The 20,121-nt window shown below is 34.3% G+C and overlaps 1 protein-coding gene across 2 annotated transcripts in view; it reads left to right on the forward strand.

The window, feature by feature from the left end:
• Positions 1 to 18,569, forward strand: part of LOC114324431 (probable maltase-glucoamylase 2) — a 28,312-nt gene extending 9,743 nt beyond the window's left edge. The window contains exons 3-7 of one of the 2 annotated variants that reach the window (XM_050646231.1): positions 7,443 to 7,715; positions 9,541 to 9,982; positions 11,930 to 12,270; positions 17,327 to 17,885; positions 18,039 to 18,569. In XM_050646231.1, the coding sequence (XP_050502188.1) occupies positions 7,443 to 7,715; positions 9,541 to 9,982; positions 11,930 to 12,270; positions 17,327 to 17,885; positions 18,039 to 18,385 (1,962 nt within the window). In that variant the 3' untranslated portion in view covers positions 18,386 to 18,569. Of the gene's footprint in view, positions 1 to 7,442; positions 7,716 to 9,540; positions 9,983 to 11,929; positions 12,271 to 17,326 lie in introns of both variants that reach the window. The other variant, XM_028272281.2, reaches the window with a different exon arrangement.
• Positions 18,570 to 20,121: the final 1,552 nt, after the last annotated feature.

Consider the following 20,121-nt stretch of genomic DNA (forward strand, 5'->3'; position numbering starts at 1 on the left):
CTCTTTATCAATTACAAATTTCACTGACATCATTCTATCACTCGTTCTTACAACTTCTACTACGTTATCTTTCATTTCACTATCAGCAATTATACCAACTCCATTTCTAGTGTTACTACTCCCTACATACCACAATTTATATCCATCACCTAGTTCTTTCGCCCTTTGTCCTTTCCACCTAGTTTCTTGAATACAAGCAATTTGAACTCTTCTTCGTTTGAGCGCATCCACTAACTCCAGACTCTTACCTGTAAGACTACCAAGATTCCAAGACCCTATCCTGATTTTTCTAACCTGTAATGGTGTTCCCCCTGAGATAGTCCTCACCCGGAGATCCGAATGGAGGCTCATTTTACTTCCGGAACATTTTACCTCAGGAGATGCCATCATTTCAGTATAAGTTTTTATTTCGTTTGGAGAAGGTCTTTTCATTATTATGGCCTGAAAAGATTTTTGGATATTTGATGCCTGAATGCCTTTTCTATCAGCACCATACCCTGCCCTGTCCTGCACGTTTAGCCAATACACCACCAATGCAACCAAAGTGCAGTATTACCCCACACCCGCCTGCATTTTTCTGTATAGGCCAGGATCCCTACTGTAAGGACTGCCCTATAAGCCAATGTATTGTTGCCCGTATCCCGCCACTAGGAGGCACGTACTTCATTCGGGATACAACTTGCTCTTGATATTATGCTCTTGAGTTACTTGCTCTTGATATTATGACTATATTATGTTCAAATAATAAATTGTAAAATTGGTGTATCAAAATAACTTTGCTTTTAATTAATTTTAGCAATTAATTTGATTTGGTTACCTCATTAGTGTTTCTGGGTTGAAATTTATGCAATAAAAACATTAGGCTTTTAAAAGCAAACCACTTCGAACCCTCTTTTTGTCTTTCTCGTCTAAATGATGCCAGAAGCTAATTCATTTTTTTAGTTCAGAGACATCACAATCCATTCCTATAGAAATGTTAAAACAAGCATCAGTTTTTCTGTTTATTATTTTATATAGCTTCGATTTTGGATTTCATAGGCATATTCCATATTGCAAAATTATGTTTTCACAACTACACAATAAACAACCCTCTCAAACTAATGTTTGTAAATAAATTAAATCAGTACTTCTAAACGAATTCGTTCGCTACCGTCTATCCACTGTCCACATTGAACAACGATTTCCTTTGATGATTCGCTCACTTACCGACATCGGTTGGAACATGTGCGAATGCGAACGAATTCGTTCAATCGTGCTCGATTCGCTGTACAAATACAATAAAGTTAACGAACGAATTCGTTCGTTCGTTCGTGTTCGCTTTGATTTAAATGCGCCTTTAGGATTTTTCGCTCAAAATGTTTGAGCAGTTCTTGGTCAATCTGTGTAAGTTGTAAGTGACCAAGTTTCTGAACCGTATGTTAGCATTGGTCTTATTAGTGTTTTGTAGACAGTCAATTTAATTTTTCTATGTATTTTTGAGGACATCTGTCTTCTTAAGCCATAGTAACACTTATTGGCGAGCACCATTCTTCTTTTAATTTTTATATATATATATATATATATATATATATATATATATATATATATATATATATATATATATAACGGAGCCAAGAGTACTCTTTTTTCAATATCAAATATATTTCGGTATTGCCTTTATACCATCATAAAGGCAATACCGAAATATATTTGATATTGAAAAAAGAGTACTCTTGGCTCCGTTATTTCAGCTGCTTACCCATTAATCCTTTCCATTTGTGTTTAATATTGTTCAGCTGTGATCAAAATTGGATTATATATATATATATATATATATATATATATATATATATATATATATATATATATATATATATATATATATATATCCACCATTTCGGGCTGGGAAAAATTTTTCGAATAGAATCAAAGATCCAAACACCAGTTCTTAGAAATGTGTTTCGCCCTCTTCAATATATATATATATATATATATATATATATATATATATATATATATATATATATATATATATAAATAATGGATTTCTACGGCTGTCGCCGCCTCTCCATACCCAGCTTCCAATTTTTTCTATCGTAACACGTATCTTCATCTAATTGCCTCGAATCCATTGCGTCCTGAATATTGTCCCTCCAGCTTCTCCGTGGTCGTCCCCTTCTTCTTCTCTCCGGTGGGACCCACTCTAATATTTTTCTCGGCCAGCGAGTCTCATTCATTCTTTTAACGTGCCCGAACCATGTCAGCTGTCTCTTTTCAATATCGTCCATTATAGTTTTTTCCACCTTCATACGTTCTCTAATTGTTTCATTTCTTACATGTTCTAATCTGGAAACCTGACAACTTCTCCTCAAGAAGTCCATTTCTGTACTAAGTAGCTTCTTTTTATTTCTTGCACTTATGTCCCAAACTTCTGCACCGTAGATTGTAGCGCTCTTCATTATACTTTCATATATTCTTTTCTTTGTTTCCTTCCTGATATCTTTGTCCCATAAAATTGAATTGAGGGATCTAGTGATGCTTCTACCTTTATTGATCCTGTGTTGTATTTCATCTTCACTATTTCCTCGATTGTTAAATATAGCTCCCAAATATTTGCATTGTTTCACACCAACAATATGTCCTTGTTCCAATGGTAGGTTTTCAATGTCTTCGTTTCCCACTATGAAGTATTCTGACTTATCCATATTTATTACTAATCCTGCCTGTTGGTAATGCTCATTTAGCTTCCGTATCATATAGCTTAAGTCATCTTGATCTTGGGCTATAACAACTTGGTCGTCCGCAAAGTATAATGTAAATAGGGAGTCGTCTCCCACTTTCAGTCCCATCGGTTTTACTGCTTTTGTCCACCTCTGTAAGGATTGGTCAAGGTATATTTTAAAGAGAGTGGGAGATAGACAACATCCTTGTCGGAGGCCTTTTGAAGTATTAAATGCCTCAGTGAAATTTTTGCCGTTTTTGATTCTGGTGTTAGTGGTCTCATACAACATTCTAGTTGCTTGTATGAGTTTTCCATCGCAATTTTAATTTTTTCACTGACATAGTTATCTTTAGTTAGCAGCGAGCCTAAGTATATGAAGGTGTCAACACTTTCCAGTTCTAGGTCGCCAATTATTACTCTTGTATGTGTCGGGTTGCTTGACCTAGTGAAACACATATATTTGGTCTGTTGAACATTTGAATTTACTCCCATTTTCTGTGCAGATGCTCTTAACGACCAAAATGCTTCAGTCAGAGATTCTGTGGACCTACCTATGATATCTATGTCATTTGCGTATATCAAATCGTATAGCAATCATTATAAGAAACAACATCAAACATTACCAGACAACTCACTATCAAAAAGCACATATTCAGGCCACAAATGTAGTTGTAGAAGACTGGACAGGACCTATAACTTTTTCAGCTATATATTGTCCACCAAAACATTCAATTAAACAACCAGAATTTAAAACCTTTTTTGATACACTTGGACCTAGGTTTATTTGTGGCGGAGACTACAATTCAAAACATCTAATGTGGGGATCTAGACTTATTAATACCAAAGGCCGTGAACTACAAAAAGAAATACGAATAGATAATCTGAACATAGTAACCATAAGGGAGCCAACATACTGGCCTACAGACCCTGCGAAAATTCCAGATCTCCTCGATTTTGCTATAGTGAGAGGAATAAATGAAAAATACTTTAAACCAAAGTCTTGTTACGATTTATCCTCTGACCATTCACCTGTTATCATAACCGTAAGCAAAAACATAACAAAAATAGAAAAGAGCTGTATATTACACAACAGCAAAACAAATTGGAGTTATTTTAGATATCAAGTAAATAATCAAATCAATTTAGACATCCCACTAAAGACCGATAAACAAATCGAACAAGCAGTAGAACATTTTAACACAGTTTTACAGGAAGCAGCATGGAACTCAACACCATTACCTACAAATCGACATATGAACAAACACTGTTCCAATACAATACATGAAAAAATAATTGAGAAAAGAAGACTCAGAAAACAATGGCAATTATCAAGATCACCTCAAAGTAAAACAAACCTCAATAAAGCACAAAAAGACCTAAAAAAATTGATAATAGCAGAAAAAAATGCAAGCTTTCAGGAATACCTACAAAAACTAGATGCAACTCAAGCCACTGACTACTCGTTATGGAAGGCTACAAGGACTCTACGAAGGCAGAACTATACAGTCCCACCACTAAGAACACAAACAGGACAATCGGCGACAAGTCCTCTAGAAAAGGCCGAAACATTTGCGACACACCTTAAAAAGTCTTTACACCAAATGAGGGAAATTACTCACTACAAACTGAAGAAGAAATTATTTCGATACTCACAAAACCTTATCAACTAGAACTTCCTGAAAAAAAATTCACAAAAAATGAGGTAAAAAATATTATACAACACAACATCGATCCAAAAAAGGCTCCAGGATACGACCTGATTACAGGAAAAACTCTTCAGCAACTCCCAGAGAAAGGCTTCCAATTTCTGACACAATTATTTAACTCTATAATGAGACTAGCTCATTTCCCATCGCAATGGAAACTAGCACAAATAACAATGATACTAAAGCCAGGAAAAGAACCAGAAAGTGTACAGTCCTACCGTCCTATTAGTCTTCTTCCAGTGGTATCCAAAGTTTTTGAAAAGCTGACACTTACTAAGCTAATGCCTATACTAGAAAACAAAAAACTAATACCACCACACCAATTTGGGTTTATAAAACAACATTCTACAATACAACAGGTACATAGAATTGTAGAGAGAATCAACGAGGATTTTGAAAATAATAGGTACTGCTCGGCGGTATTTCTGGACGTAAGTCAGGCATTTGATAAAGTCTGGCATCAAGGCCTATTATGTAAACTAAAACAGAATTTACCTACAAATTACTATATACTCTTAAAGTCATATATCACCAACAGAAACTTCCAGGTAAAGTATGAGAATGAATACACAAACATACAACAAATTCTCGCTGGGGTGCCCCAAGGAAGTGTACTAGGACCTATATTATACCTTACATTCACTGCTGACTTACCGACAGATACACATATCACTACAGCCACATTTGCGGATGATACGGCAATACTATCATCGAACAAAAATCCCAAAATAGCCTCAGAAATCTTACAAAATAATCTAAATAAAATTCAACAATGGATGACAAAATGGAGAGTCAAAATTAATGAAAACAAATCCGGCTGTATACTTAAACGATAAAGGAATCCCACAAGGGGATGAAGTCAAATATCTAGGTATGTACTTGGACAGAAGATTAAACTGGAGGAAGCATATATTTACTAAGCGAAAACAACTGGGTCATAAGTTAAGAACCATATATTGGCTGTTGGGCAAAAAATCAAAACTATCAACTGAAAATAAAATATTAATCTACAAATCTATCCTAAAACCAGTGTGGACTTATGGGATAGAATTATGGGGAACCGCTGCACATTCCAACATTGAAATCATACAAAGATTTCAGTCCAAAATATTGAGATCAATACTAGGAGTTCCATGGTTCATAACCAATGAAGCCATCCATCGGGACGCCGGACTACCATACGTCAAAGATGACATCAAAAAGTGCGCGAAAAACATACAGAGAAACTTAAAGTGCATCCAAACGTGTTAGCAAAAAATTTAGGGAATAAACCGCGTACTGTTCGTAGGTTAAAACAAAAAGTTCCGTTAGAGTTAAGTGAACAGTAGGTACTAAATTAATGTGTATAAGTTTATGTCAGAAATAGTCAGTGTTGTAGGCTAAGTTTTAAAAAAGGGGTGCATCATTGGATGCCTTCCTACATGTCATTCTTAATTATTGTCAGTCCTATTACTTATTGTCTGTTATCTACCTAAACATTTAGGTTTAGATTGTATAGATAGATTGTAATAAATGTGGGGTTAATAAAAAAAAAAAATTTGCGTATCCGACAATTTTGTACTAATTTGTTAAAGATAGTACCATTCGTATTAATCTGGGACTCTCGAATTATTATTTCTAATGCCAGGTTAAATAAGAGACATGATAGTCGATCTTAGTCCATTTTTGCCATTGAAGGGTCTTGAGAAATACTTTTGGATTTTTACCATGCTCTCTGCTCCTGTGATTGTAAGTTCAGTTAATTGGACAAGATGAAGCGGTATTTGAAATTCTACCATAGCAAGTAGAAGTTTACCTCTATTAACTAAGTCGTATGAGGCTTTGAAGTCCACGAATATGTGGTGGGTGTTGACACCGAACTCTAGGGTTTTTTCAAGGATCTGCCTCACTGTAAATATCGGGTCCGTGGTTATTTATTAGGAAGGAATCCGCACTGATATCCTCCCACTATAATTATGTTCAATAAACTATTGTAAATGGGAAATAAGCCACAATTTAACTAAAAAAAAAAGAATGTGTATGTACTTTGTACGCACGTAAGAAGATATTCTTCTATTATATAATAGGTAATTTAAACGAAGTAAATATACTTAAAAGGTTATTTGTATTTTATTTTAAAATCAAACTAACTTTCTTATCTACCACTTTCAAAAATTTTTTATTAAAACAACCAAAAATAAAAAAATATATATGAATCGCCCAGGAATTGAACCCGCGTCATTCCAATCTCAGGGCTAACGCATTACCAACTACTCCAGCGAGGCCCTAGGGATTGACATGTCAGTTTCGGATATAATTACACAACACGGCGACATATAGTGTAAAGATGTTATGCTTACATAATATTTTATTATTTTACTACAGAGAAACACAAATCCAAAAACACAAGAATTATAATAAATAATACATTTCCTAAAAACACTAATATATTCTTTTAATGACTTATTTGCACGGTTACAGATACATACATACCTATCTTGAAAGATTAGCAATGAACTACATACTGTCAGAACTACATACTGTCAGTGTGCGCAGGCGCGCAGATTTATGTACAATTTTACCCTCAATCGATTCGCCGCTAAAGAAGAATATAATATCTTCAAAAATGATTTAATTAAAGTTTCGACGCCCAAATCGGATGTCGTTGTCAAAATACTTTGACAACGACATCCGATTGTCAAAATATGTCGTTGCCGGATGTCGTTGTCAAGATATTTTGACAACGACATCCGATTTGGGCGTCAAAATTAATCAAATCATTTTTATAGTTAAATTGTGGCTTATTTCCCATTTAGAAGAGTTTATTGCAAAAATGCCACAAGGAAATAGCTTCAGAACAACAATAATTATGTTCGGCGTAGGGGAGGAGTCTTTTGTACAACACGTTGGACAACACTTTATAATATGCTATGTTGAGTAGAGTGATACCTCTATAATTATCAGACACCATCATGTCTCCCTTTTTGTGTAGAGGACACAGTACACCCAACTTACTGGATACAACTGGTCTTATATTTGCCTTATTCTGATTTCAGGTATTGACTAACTCAGATTTTTATAACAATGCTAGCAGTCTTGATCTTCTGTATACCTATCTTAATAAAACAATTTATCAAGGAAAATATTTAGATCAGGACGTTTCTTATATAGACTACAGTCATGAGAATATCCAGAAATACATGGAAGTATTTGGTACATTTTTAGAAGATTTCTTCAATCACACTATCGATGGTTTGGTTTTAACCGATAACTGGCCAGCGAATGAAGAATTTAAAATGGATAATGACAGTTTTCCGTACTTTACTAAAGTGAGTATAGTTTTATTAAAATTATCTATGTCTTTTCTATTCACCATAAAGTAACCGTTCACTGTAAAGAAGATGTGGTATAGTCCCCGTAATCTTGTCTTCTTCTTAAGGTTTGATATTCTATCGAAGTTTGGATATTAACATGGCAATTATTATTTTACTTACTCTAACTAGTTGGTTAGAGCTGAGACTAAACGATTCCCTTAGATTTCGTGTTAAAAATAATAAACTTTTATTCTCTAAGTTAAAATATATGAACAAAGAAAGTTTTTGCTAAAAAAAGTTTTATTTCAAAGGATAGAGTATATGTTTTTATTTTGCAATAAACAAATTTATTTATTTTTATCGAAATGTAATAAAGTATAATGTAATAAAATGTAACGGTCATTGGAATGCTCAATCAGAGCAAACTATCCGCTGTCCTGCGCGTAGCACCAATAATTAATGTTTATTTAAAAAAATTCCTGACGCCGTGGTAGTTAATCGATTTTAATTTTGCAAATAAAAGGAACAGTACACTTCTATACCCAAAAAAATTTCAACTTCAGCTGTCTGCTTTATTTTCAGTCCCTGTAACATTTTGAAATAATTAATTTTTTTTGCGAAATTTGGATTGCAAAATCTATTGAGCCGATCTTAATGAAATTTACAGTATTGTTTTAATGCATCATAAAGTTTTTCTGGGTACAATATGAAGGTCCTAAGTGTATCGTAAATGGTTGAAAAACGTAAAATACGAATACTTGTTTTTGTATGGGTTTTTCGCAATTATTGCTATTTTGCAACAAGGGTGACTATTTTTTTAAATTTTTAACCAATTCTATATTGTAGGAAATTTAATTGCGCAACTTTTATGTCAGTACAACTTTTCTCGGAAATGAATACTTTTAAAGTTATAATCAAAGAACGAAGAAAAAAATCGAATTTTTCCTTCATTTTTTGACATTTTGATTATTTAAACAATGTTCCGGACCTTTATGAGAGGGAGAATAACTCAAATATTATTATTTGAGTTATTTTCAAGCACTTTCTGTAAAAAAAATTGAGTCACCTCTCAACGTTCAAATGTACTAATATTTTTACAGATGCGCCCTGGTCTATAGAGCAAAGTTGTAAAAACGTAGCTGCGTAACAACATTATCCTTAGATCCTTTCTTAGGTCCCTACTACATAATAGATGTTCCATTTTCACAAATTTTGGTTTGTTCTACGTTTTGACTAACGAATGTTCTTAGATATTTGTATTTGTCTACCTTTCTATCTAGATATTTTTAATATGGAGTGCCTCGTTATCTTTTGGATGTTTTAACCATGAACTTTGTTTTCTTTAAGTTCAATTTAGTACCATATATATTATGGTATATTTTTCGTTCAGCTGTTCCAAAATGTTTGTCAGACTTTGTCGGCATATCTTATATTGAGGATTTCACTATTTAAGATCATCCCTCCCTCAAACTCTTCTAAAGCTTCTTGGAAGATGGCTTCGCTGTATATATTAAACAGCAGTGGTAACAATACACAGCCCTGTCTTACACCTTACACTCCGAAGAATTTCTATTTCTTTCGACATTTGATCCTCAGTTCTTATTTTGACTTTCTGGTTCCAGAGGTTTGAAATTACTCTGATGTGGCTATCAATGTTTTTCAGTTTTAAGATATTAGTTAGTTCATCTTGTTGGACCTTGTCAAATTCTTTTTCGAAATCAATAAAACATCATCAAGAGTGTTGTTTGCCGTAATTTAATTATTTTTAAGAGTGATGTAGCAGTTCCCGAAAAACAATATACAACTACATTCTATATTTTTCCAATACATTTTGTTTTAGGCATTACAAGATGCCATGTCGTACACCATTCAATGGAACACAACTGCCAATGATATACTTCACATTCAAAAGCACAACTCCTATGGAGGATACCAATATAAATCCTTAAAAGATTATTTCAAAAGTAAAGAAATATTCATACTATCAGCAACGAAATCAATCAGTCAAGTCGAACCTATGATCATAGAGAACGTAGAAACTTCTTGGACCAATCTCAGAAAATATCTGGACAGCGTGTTATTCGATAGTATAATCGGCAACCATTTGGTTAGTATACCTGTTTGTGGGGATACCAACGTTTTCGATACTTCAATTCAAATGAAACTTTGTTTGAGATGGTACTTGATTGCTGCTACCATGCCAATGTTTAGAATATCTGCTCCTAAACCTTGGAGAAATCCAGATGATTTGTCCGCCAAATATGATCAGCAAACAGCTCAATGTAAGTATTTTATTTTATTATGTATATGTAGCCTTCTTTTATTCAACAATATGTACTATTATTCAAAATTAACTGCTTTCCAAATGAGTAATCTACTAGTTTAATTGAAGAACTACACGCCTCTTGTTCTTCTGCGCCATTCCTCGTTAGCCTTCTTGATACATACCACCAAAAACTTTTCTCCAGATTTTCCTCTCCCACAATCTCTAACTTTTTTTCTTTTTTCTGATTCATTATCCAAGTTTCCACGCATACAACATTGCTAATCTCAGTCTTGCAGTCCTCATCAAACAAGTGTTCTCTCTTTTCTATTTCTGTTTTTGCCAATGCTAAGGTCTGCCCCTTCTATCATGGCTATTTGTATTAGTTACCATTTATCCTCTAAGTTCTCCGTCGTGATTCCTCCCAATCTTTTGCTCATTTATTCCTCTGTTCCTTTTGCTACCTCCTTATTTTAGAGCTGTTTTCTTAGTTGTTTGAGAATTTCTTGCCTAAGTTTCTAAAATCAGTCACTGATCTATTGTGTTTTCTTTTAATGAGAACATGCTCTCTTTGGTGTCTCGTTTTCCCATCAGGAGAGATCCAGGTTATTTTATGTACATCTTTATGATACAATTGTGTATTTGCTACCTTTATGTTCCATTGAAAATTGTATTAGTATAAATATCTTCCCTTCCTACTCTCGAATTAACATCTCCCACAATTATTTTTGTCATATTGTGGTACTTTTTCAATTATATCACCGAGTTGTTCATAGAACTCATTTTTTATTTCTATATCTTTCTCTTTTGTAGGAGCATGAGGGATAATTTTGCTGATTTTTTTTATAGTTTCCGCGCAATCTTAAATAGTACAGACTTTCTGATACCATACTGCTTGAAAGCCAGTCACTACTCGGCTTATTCTCTCTTGACACCACAAAATTCATCCCCAGGTATCTATTTGGCCCGCCGCTTTTAAAAAGAGTCCTTTTCCAAATTTCACTATCTCACTTCTCAGCTGCTTGGTTTGTTGTAAGACCATTATTATATTATAAATTTCTTCTTCGTCTTTATTCTTCATCTTCATCTACTTTCTATATATACTAAGAACTTCCGCTATCATAGTTTTCACTGTATTCTTTCATTCAACCGTTCTCTCCAGTTCTTTCTGTTTTACCAGTCTTCTTCCTGCAGATTTCTTCTTTCCATTGTTTCATCCACTTCATCTCTGAAAGATCTTCGGGATCTGTCTCTCTTTCTTCTTTCTATCGGGCTCCACTTCGTTTATCCAACGTTTTTTGTGTGCTCCTCTGACATGTCCGTACCAAGTTAATCTCTTTTGTTCTGTGTAGTGTACTATATCTGTCTACCATTCTTTTCTTAATCTCTATGTTATTTACTGTATTTCTTCTAGATACTCTGCAGCTTCTCCTTAGGAACTCCATCTCTGTTGCTCTTATTTTGTTTTTGGTTTTCTTATTTATTGTTCAATTTTCACACCCATAAGTGAGGATACTTCTTATCATGGTGTTATATACTCTTCTTTTAATTTTTATACTGATGTTCTTATAATTACGGTAGTGGATTCAATTTTCGTATGCAGTCTCTTGTTTGTTCTAGTCTATTTTTTTATATATTCTTCAGTTGTTTCTTTGTTTGATATTATGAAACCTAAATACTTGTATTTGTGTGCTCGTTTGATTTGTTTACTATCGTCTATTTCTAGCTGTTTTATTTCTGTATTCTCCGTTGTTAAGCATTCAGTTTTCTTTAGGTTTATTTCCATTCCATTTTTTGTATATTCCTGTTGCAGTTTTCTCACCATAAAGCTCAGGTCATCTTCGTCTTTTGCGATCACTATTTTGTTGTTACCAAAACTTAGCGTATATAGGTATAAATATATAAAATACTTTCTTGCTATAAAAAAATAAGTAAAAATAAATTTTTGTATTATTTTCTGTTTTAGCTGCGTTAGATACAAGAAATATGTTACTAGCCTACTACAACGGTCTCATAAGCAGTAACGAACCAGTGATTAGACCTATGTTCTACGACTTCTACGAAAACACCACCACTTTTTCTCTGTATGAGCAGTACATGGTGGGCAAGAATATGTTGGTGGTGCACCCTCTGACTGCAGATAGAACCAAAATGAATGTTTATCTACCTCCTGCCATTGACGTCTGGTATGAATTTTGGGGTGGAGATATTTACAAACCTACCAAAACAAATCCTTGGGTTAGCATTAGCGTTACGGAAGCAGATTTTGTGGCTTTTATTCCAAAAGGAAGTGTTATTCCTCTGATAGTAAGTTTTTTTTATTAATTAGATGCTACTTTTTTTGTATATTAAATTTCTATTCGTCATAACTTTTGAACGGTAAGTTCGATGTATCTTATATTTTGGTTAAACGCTACGTAAGGGTTGTCACTTCCCTCTTCTTCTTTGTTTTCTTTTCGCGTAGACATGACTCTGTCTGTTTTTTCAATGTGGCCCTAGTAAGTTGTCGTTCCATCGTTTTTGTGGGCTTCTAACTGATCGTCTTCTTATCGGGGAACTCCCTCCCGTCGTATTTACTATTCTATTTGTTGTCATTCGGCTTATGTGGTCATTCCATTCTACTCTTCTGTTTCTTCTCTCTCTCTCTCCTGTCGTTTCCCCATTACTGAGGATCGTGATTTCTTCCAATATTCCTAACAAAGTTTCACCATTGGTCTCTATCTTCAGCTGCTCTAAGAGCTTCGCAGAATGAGTTTCCAGCTGAATGCTTTATTTGGTCAGACCATCTAGTTGGTGATCGTCCTCTTGATCTTCTCCCCGGAACGTTTCCAGAAACCATTAATCTTTCCAAGCTGTCGTCACCTCTGCGAACTACGTGACCAAACAATTGCAGAATTCGTTGCAGACATATTGTGGACAGCCTTTTTTTAATATTGAGTTGGTTTAGAATGGAAACGTTTGTCCCATGAGCTGTCCAAGGTATGCGCAGCATTCTTCTCCAGCACCACATCTCAAAGGCATCAATTTTTTGGCGCTCGCATGCACGAAGAGTCCAAGTCTCTGCTCCGTATAGAAATATTGAGAATACAAGGGCATTCACCAGTCTCATCTTGATATTTTGAGAGATAGATCTGTCTTTCCAAACTTTAGTTAGGCGACTCATCGCATTTTTTGCCGTACCAATACGTCTCCGAACTTCTGCTTCACAGTTCCCATCGTTAGTTATACTAGACCCGAGATAGACAAAGGTGTTTACTATCTGGTATTCTTGCAATATGTTAGTCAGTTGAATAGTGTCAAATCTGTAGACCACCATTATTTTTGTCTTAGCTTTATTGATTTTCAGACCAACTTTATTGCTTTCGTACTCAACTCTTCGCAAAAAATCAAACATTTCTTGCTCATTTGCTGCTATAAGTGTAGTGTCATCAGAAAATCTTAAATTGGAGATTTTCCTACCAGCTACTGTTACTCCACCGGCCAATCCTTCTAAAACCATCCTCATGACATGTTCACCATAAATGTTAAATAAGTCAGGTGACAACACGCATCCTTGTCTAACACCTCTCTCGGTCTTGAATTGGTTTGAGAACTTCTGATCTAGTCGTACTGTCGCTATATTAGACTGGTACAGATTTTTAATAAGTGTCACCAGGTGCATTGGTGCGCCCATTTATATTAAAATTGACCACAGATTTATCCAGCTTACACAATCAAATGCCTTTTGCTAGTCAACGAACCATATAATCATAGGTACTTGAAATTCTCTAGACTTTTCAATGAGTTGTCTCAGGTTCAGGATTTGTTCCCTTGTACCTTTACCCTTTACAAACCCCGCTTGTTTCTGAGGTATTTGGTAATGTAGATAGGTTTTTAATCTGTTTTTGATGATATGCAACAAAATTTTACTAGCATGTGTTATTAGTGACAGTGTGCGGTAGTTTTCACATCTGGTAGTAGTTCCTTTTTTGTGTAGTGGGATATAAATTGAGGTACACCAATCAGATGGTCATTTTCCTGAATTAAAAACAGCGACACAGATAGAATGAATGATATGTAATTCTTTGTCACCAAGTAACTGTAGTATTTCACATGGTATTGAATCAATGCCTGGGGATTTATTTCTCTTTAGTGATTTAATTGCATCTTTGACTTCGGCGAGTAAGACAGTAGGTTCTCTAGGGTAGTGAGAAGGCCACTGATTTTCTGCTGATACCTCGTTATTTTTATATAGCTCGCCACAGTAGTTTCGCCATGTTTTCAATATATCATCAGTATCGGTCTTTAAATTACCTTCCTTATCTATTACAGACCACGTTTGAGGTTTAAATTCTCTGGTAAGGAGTTTGATCTTCTGGAATAAGTCCTTCAGTTCATTTCGACAGCCATGTTCCTCTATCTCTCTGCATATTTGAGAGATGTAATCAGCTTTATCTTTGCGGCACTGTTTTTTGATTTCTCTCGATAACGCTCTGTATTCATCGTTTGTTCCGTGTCTAGTTTTATGTTCTTTTTTGCGCTGAATCACAGTCCACGTATTATCGGATATCCATGGCTTACGGCCAGTGGAAACCGCTGCCTCACAGTCTTTTGCAGCCTCGATTACCTTATCTTTGAGATAAATCCAAGTGCTCTTAGGGTCACTATCTACTTGGTCTAAAGAAAGAGCATATTCCGTTTCTTACCCAGTTCTTAATGTTGTCCACCTTGCATCTCCATCGTATATCTGTACTTCTAAATCTATTCCATAGTAACTTACCATCGATTTTTCGAAGGGTTTTCGATCTCTTGCTGTTTCTAGCATTCTTTTTGTCCTCTCTGTACCAGGTTATATTTCTGCCGCGTAGGTGTCATTATTGGTCTAATGACATTTTTGTAAATAAGGTCTTTCATTTATTTCTCGATTTTTTTTCCCTATTGTTTCATTCAGGCAACCTGAGGCTCTGATTGATCTATTCACTTAATCTTCCACTTATTTTTCGAGCTGTCCGTAGCTAGATATTGTGGTGCCTAGACATTTAAACTCCATTACTGGTTCTATTATCTGGTCTCTTGAAATTTACTGTTTCTGGGGACTCTTGACTTTTGTCAGGGATGTCTTTTGCTGTGGTTGGATTCTGCTCATCTTGTCTTTTTTTTAATTTTTAGTAGCTTGAGAAAAAAAATTAAAAGGACTACGGCCAGGAGTAGCATAATGATGGTGTCCACAGCAGTGGTGGTCTATTTTTTGTTGGGAAGATAAACTGGAATTTTTTTTCTTTTCCTTCTTTCTTTGGTAAAACACCTAGGCAGTGTGCATCTGATACTTTTTGGATGATTGTTGTAGTGACCGTATTTTTTAGGAACATTTTCGTATTGGCCAGCATCGTTGATTAATTAATGGAGAATTTGAATGATGCTACATCATATTTTGCCTGAGTTTAACTGAGAGGATCCCTGGATTGTCCTTAAGGTTTTGAATTTTATTTTACTAAGGTATATATGTATCCATAGGATGATACTTGAATGCATTCCTTTTTGGTATGGGTTTCTTTTTTTCTTGTAGTTTCTATTCGGATTTCTTCGTAAATATGTTTCTGTGAAATCCTTGGGTTAAACAGCTGTAGTTTTCCCTGGATGTTGATTCAGCAGTGAATAAACGTTTAAAAATGACGAAGATCTTCTGGAGACCTTTCCCAAGTTAACATGCTCCTTTTCAAACTTAGCTGAACCGTACTGATGACGACCACATAGTCAGAAATATGTACCTTTAGTTGCTTTCCATCTATGTATATACCTACTCATTTTGTTTTTTATTTTTCCCTTTATATTATATAATTTATGTTTTTTCTTTCATTCTACTTGTTATGCTCTGTATTTCTCTCTTTTATGAGATTGATGAGCAAATTCGTTATTTAATTAAATACTCAATTATTTTAATTACTGCTTATGGAAAATAAAACCAAATTAAAAATAAATTTTCTAATAAACTTTATTCTCAGGGTTATTTTATTGTTGATGCTTTACCTTTGGTTTGTGGCTTCTGGTATCTCTAGTTGCTTACTCCATCCAGGACAGAACAAGGAAATTAAACACACTCAATGTCATATAAATGTTAAAAAATATTATTTATTTATCCAATATACCATAAACACAGGATTTCAAAAATATGCTAAAATCTAAATTTGTTGCAACTATTTTTCTTCTACTAAATTAAGCTTTAATTCTGATATCTCCTCTGTTTAAAAAAAAATTATTTAAATAATTCGTTATTTATTCTTACAAAATTTAATAAAATTTACTTTTCTCTTTTTGAATTGATTACTTATTTCTTCTTTAAAATTCGGAATGACTAATTATGTTATAGAATTGTTCAATACAAAAATTAAGCAAATATGGTGTGGATATAAACAAACTCTCTCCGTTTCACAAATGATTTGACTAACCTTTTTATTTCTTCTCTATTTCTTCTCACTGATTGCGTCGTCCTCGATTCTCCCACACGTACTCTTAGGATGTTGCGAAAGGTCCCTCTCTTCCAAACTGCTTCACAAACAAACAGGACTTGCTCGAATTCTCGACTCAGTTTTCTTTCTGCTCGATATCTTGTGCAAATAGATACCAATCGGCTACTCGTTCTAGACAGAAACAGGAATCTTCCTCGGTCCCAGGAAAATTAACTCTTCAACTCGGTCAACGATTTTGTTTCAACTTGATTCTGCTCGCAAAGGCCAACTTCACCACTTTACACTGACTTCTCACTTTTCAAAAACTTGACTGCTGTCTTCAGATATTTATTTCACAGTGCCCATTTTTTCTCTCGTCAAAATCAGACTCAACACTCTCATCCATTCCATCCATCATTTTCCACCAATCACAAAACATCCTTTCTACCCACTACCCATATTATCATTTCTCAAGAACCAATTTAATTTGTAAACAACTTTACAATTTGTTAAATTCCGGGAGACATCAAATTACTTTCGTTGCTAAACAAAAAGCCTTACATTCTAAACTCAATACATTTGTTTACAGCTTAACCTTCTTCGAATTTTTTATAAAATGTCTTAATGTCCATTGCAAAGCGAAATAAACGGTATTGTCTAATCTGACCGTACCATTGTTTAAGTCCGCTCAAAAACCCATTAAAAAAAACCACCTTCTTAAAGATTTCACTTTTCCGCGAAAACACTGATTACCAACTAAATTATCCTATTACAATTTTTGGTCATATACAAGGCGATGAAAATCTATAATTTCGTGGTCTCTGATATAAATTTATTTACTAAATTTTTCCCACAAAAAATTATACAACAATATATATCTTAAATTATCTTAATTATTATCTTAAATTATATTTGATCAATGATATGGTTTATTTCAGGATGGCAATACAGTGAATTTGATCGTTGCACTGAACTTCACATCAAGCAAAAGAACACGAAGTTTTATAGAAAGTTCTGGTTCTGCAACGGGTTTTATGAAAACAGACGGAATTTCTATAACATTTACAGCCAATATCAAATCAGTCGATATCAGCAGCAGTTCAGACAAAAAATGGAGTTTGCATTTAGGTTATGTAAAGGTATACCAATATTTGAACAGTAATAAACCGGCATACTATGATGTAAACAGATCAATTGATCAAGATACTCAAAATATGCCATATGAACCTCCACCCACAACGACCACAGAATCAACAACCAGTTCTACAACAACTAGTACTACAACAGCTAGTACTGTAACGGAAAGTACAACTGAAGATACTGGTACCACTATTAGTTCTACACCTACAATGGAAAGTACAACTGGAAGTACTGGTGAAACTGATAGTACTTCATCTATAAGTGGAAGCACAACTGAAGATACTGGTACCACTAGTATTTCTACACCAACAAGAGAAAGCACAACTGAAGATACTGGTACTACTAGTACTTCTACACCTACAATGGAAAGTACAACTGGAAGTACTGGTAATACTGGTAGTAGTTCACTTATAAGCGAAATCACAACTGCAGATACTGGTACCACTAGTAGTTCTACACCAACAAGGGAAAGTACAACTGAAGAAACTGGTACTACTAGTACTTCTACACCTACAATGGAAAGTACAACTGGAAGTACTGGTAATACTGGTAGTAGTTCACTTATAAGCGAAATCACAACTGCACATACTGGTACCACTAGTAGTTCTACACCAACAAGGGAAAGTACAACTGAAGAAACTGGTCCTACTAGTGGTTCTACAGCTACAAGTGAAAGCACAACTGAAGATCCTGGTAACACTAGTAGTCCTACACCTACAGAGGCAAGTACACCTGAAATCACAATTACTAGTGGTAGTATACCTACAGCGAAAAGTACTACAACAATCACAAATACAGAAACTACAATAATTACAAGTACTGATGCTCTTATAACTGCTACAAGTAACACAATATAAAGTACTACTTACGTGTGTACAACTATATCCACGAACTAAAGTCAATTGTTTAATATTTAACAATCAGATGGTGGAACTGCATCTGGAGAGCACATTCTTCTTTCAATTCTATTTTAAGAGTATCAACTAAGTTATCAATAAAGTGTAAACTCTTTTTTAGTATTAAATATATCTTAAGTTGTTATTTATTATTTACTCAAAACTCTCCCATAAAAGTACAAAAAAACTCACCAAATAGATTTTATGTTAACGGATATACTATACTTTAGACGTGATCAACAATAATCTCTTTTTGTGCTTCAGTATTTATACAGGGTGTCCAGAAACTCTACCGACAAACGAAGACAGGAAATTCCTCAGGTAATTTTAAGACAATTTAACCAAATTCACCCAGTCCGAAAATGCTTCCTAAGGGAGCAAGAGCTCTTTGAAAATGGCGTCTTGTAATTAGTTTTTCTTAAATACCTCCAGAACGCTTCTAGTTAGAAAAACAAAAATTTGTACGCATATTTATCTTCCAGAGATAAATCGATTCCATCTATTGCAAATTTATAGTACCAGTCATAGGCGTCCGTTTTGGGTAGGGTAACGGTTATTTTATCGCATAACTTTTTTATCTTTACATTTTAAGCATCTTTCACTTTGGATTATTAAATTGTGAGGTATGCTAGTACTAAAAGGTACTCTTGATTTAAGTCGGTAGGACACACCGTTTTCTAGAAAAATTGATTTGAAAATTTTTCGTCTCTTGAATTCGAAAAAAAATTTCAAAAAATTTTGAAAAAAAAACGGTGTATTTTACCAACTTGAAGCAAGAGGAACCTTTACTACTAGAATACCTCATAATTTAATAATCTAGTGTCAAAAATGCTTAAAAATTAAAGACAAAAAAGTTATGCGATAAAATAACCGTTGACCTACCCAAAACCGACGCATATGACCGATGCTAGAAATTCGCAATTAATGAAATCGATTCATCTCTAAAATATAATTGAACGTGCAAGTTTTCGTTTTTCTAAATATTTTTTTAAAAAATTTTTTTTGAAATTTAAAAAGCGAAAAATTTTCAAATCAATTTTTCTAGAAAACCGTGTGTCCTATCGACTTAAAACAAGAGTACCTTATAGTACAAGAATACCTCACAATTTAATAATCCAGAGTAAAAAATGTTTAAAAGTTAAAGACAAAAAAGTTTCAAAACGGAAGCCTATGACCGGTACTAAAAATTTGCAATGGATGGAATCGATTTATCTCTGGAAGATAAATACGCATACCAATTTTTGTTTTTCTAAATAGAAGCGTTCCGGAGGTATTTAAGACAAACTAATTACCAGACGCCATCTTCAAATAGCTCTAGCTCCCTTAGGAAGCATTTTCGGACTAAGTGAATTGGGTTAAATTGTCTTAAAATTATCTGAGGAATCTCCTGTATTCGTTTGTCGGTAGAGTTTCTGGACACCCTGTATATTTCAAAGATTTATCGAAAAAACTACGTAAACAACCAGATCAGATTCCCTGTTTTTTATATTCCTCTGTAGGGGATTATACCCAATATCTTAGTATTGATCTTCGCGTTGAAATGACATCTCAATTTGTATTTTTTCTCTGATTTTCTCTGATGAGAATTTTTCCAGGTCCACTTGCGTGGACAAGCTCACAATTGTTCTTTCTTTAATAGGCACTGGCAGGTATTTTCTCCTCTAGATTCTTACTATTTTCTTCTGTTACAGCTGCCA

The sequence above is a fragment of the Diabrotica virgifera genome, chromosome 3 (genome assembly GCF_917563875.1).
Source record: "Diabrotica virgifera virgifera chromosome 3, PGI_DIABVI_V3a".
NCBI lineage: Eukaryota > Metazoa > Arthropoda > Insecta > Coleoptera > Chrysomelidae > Diabrotica > Diabrotica virgifera.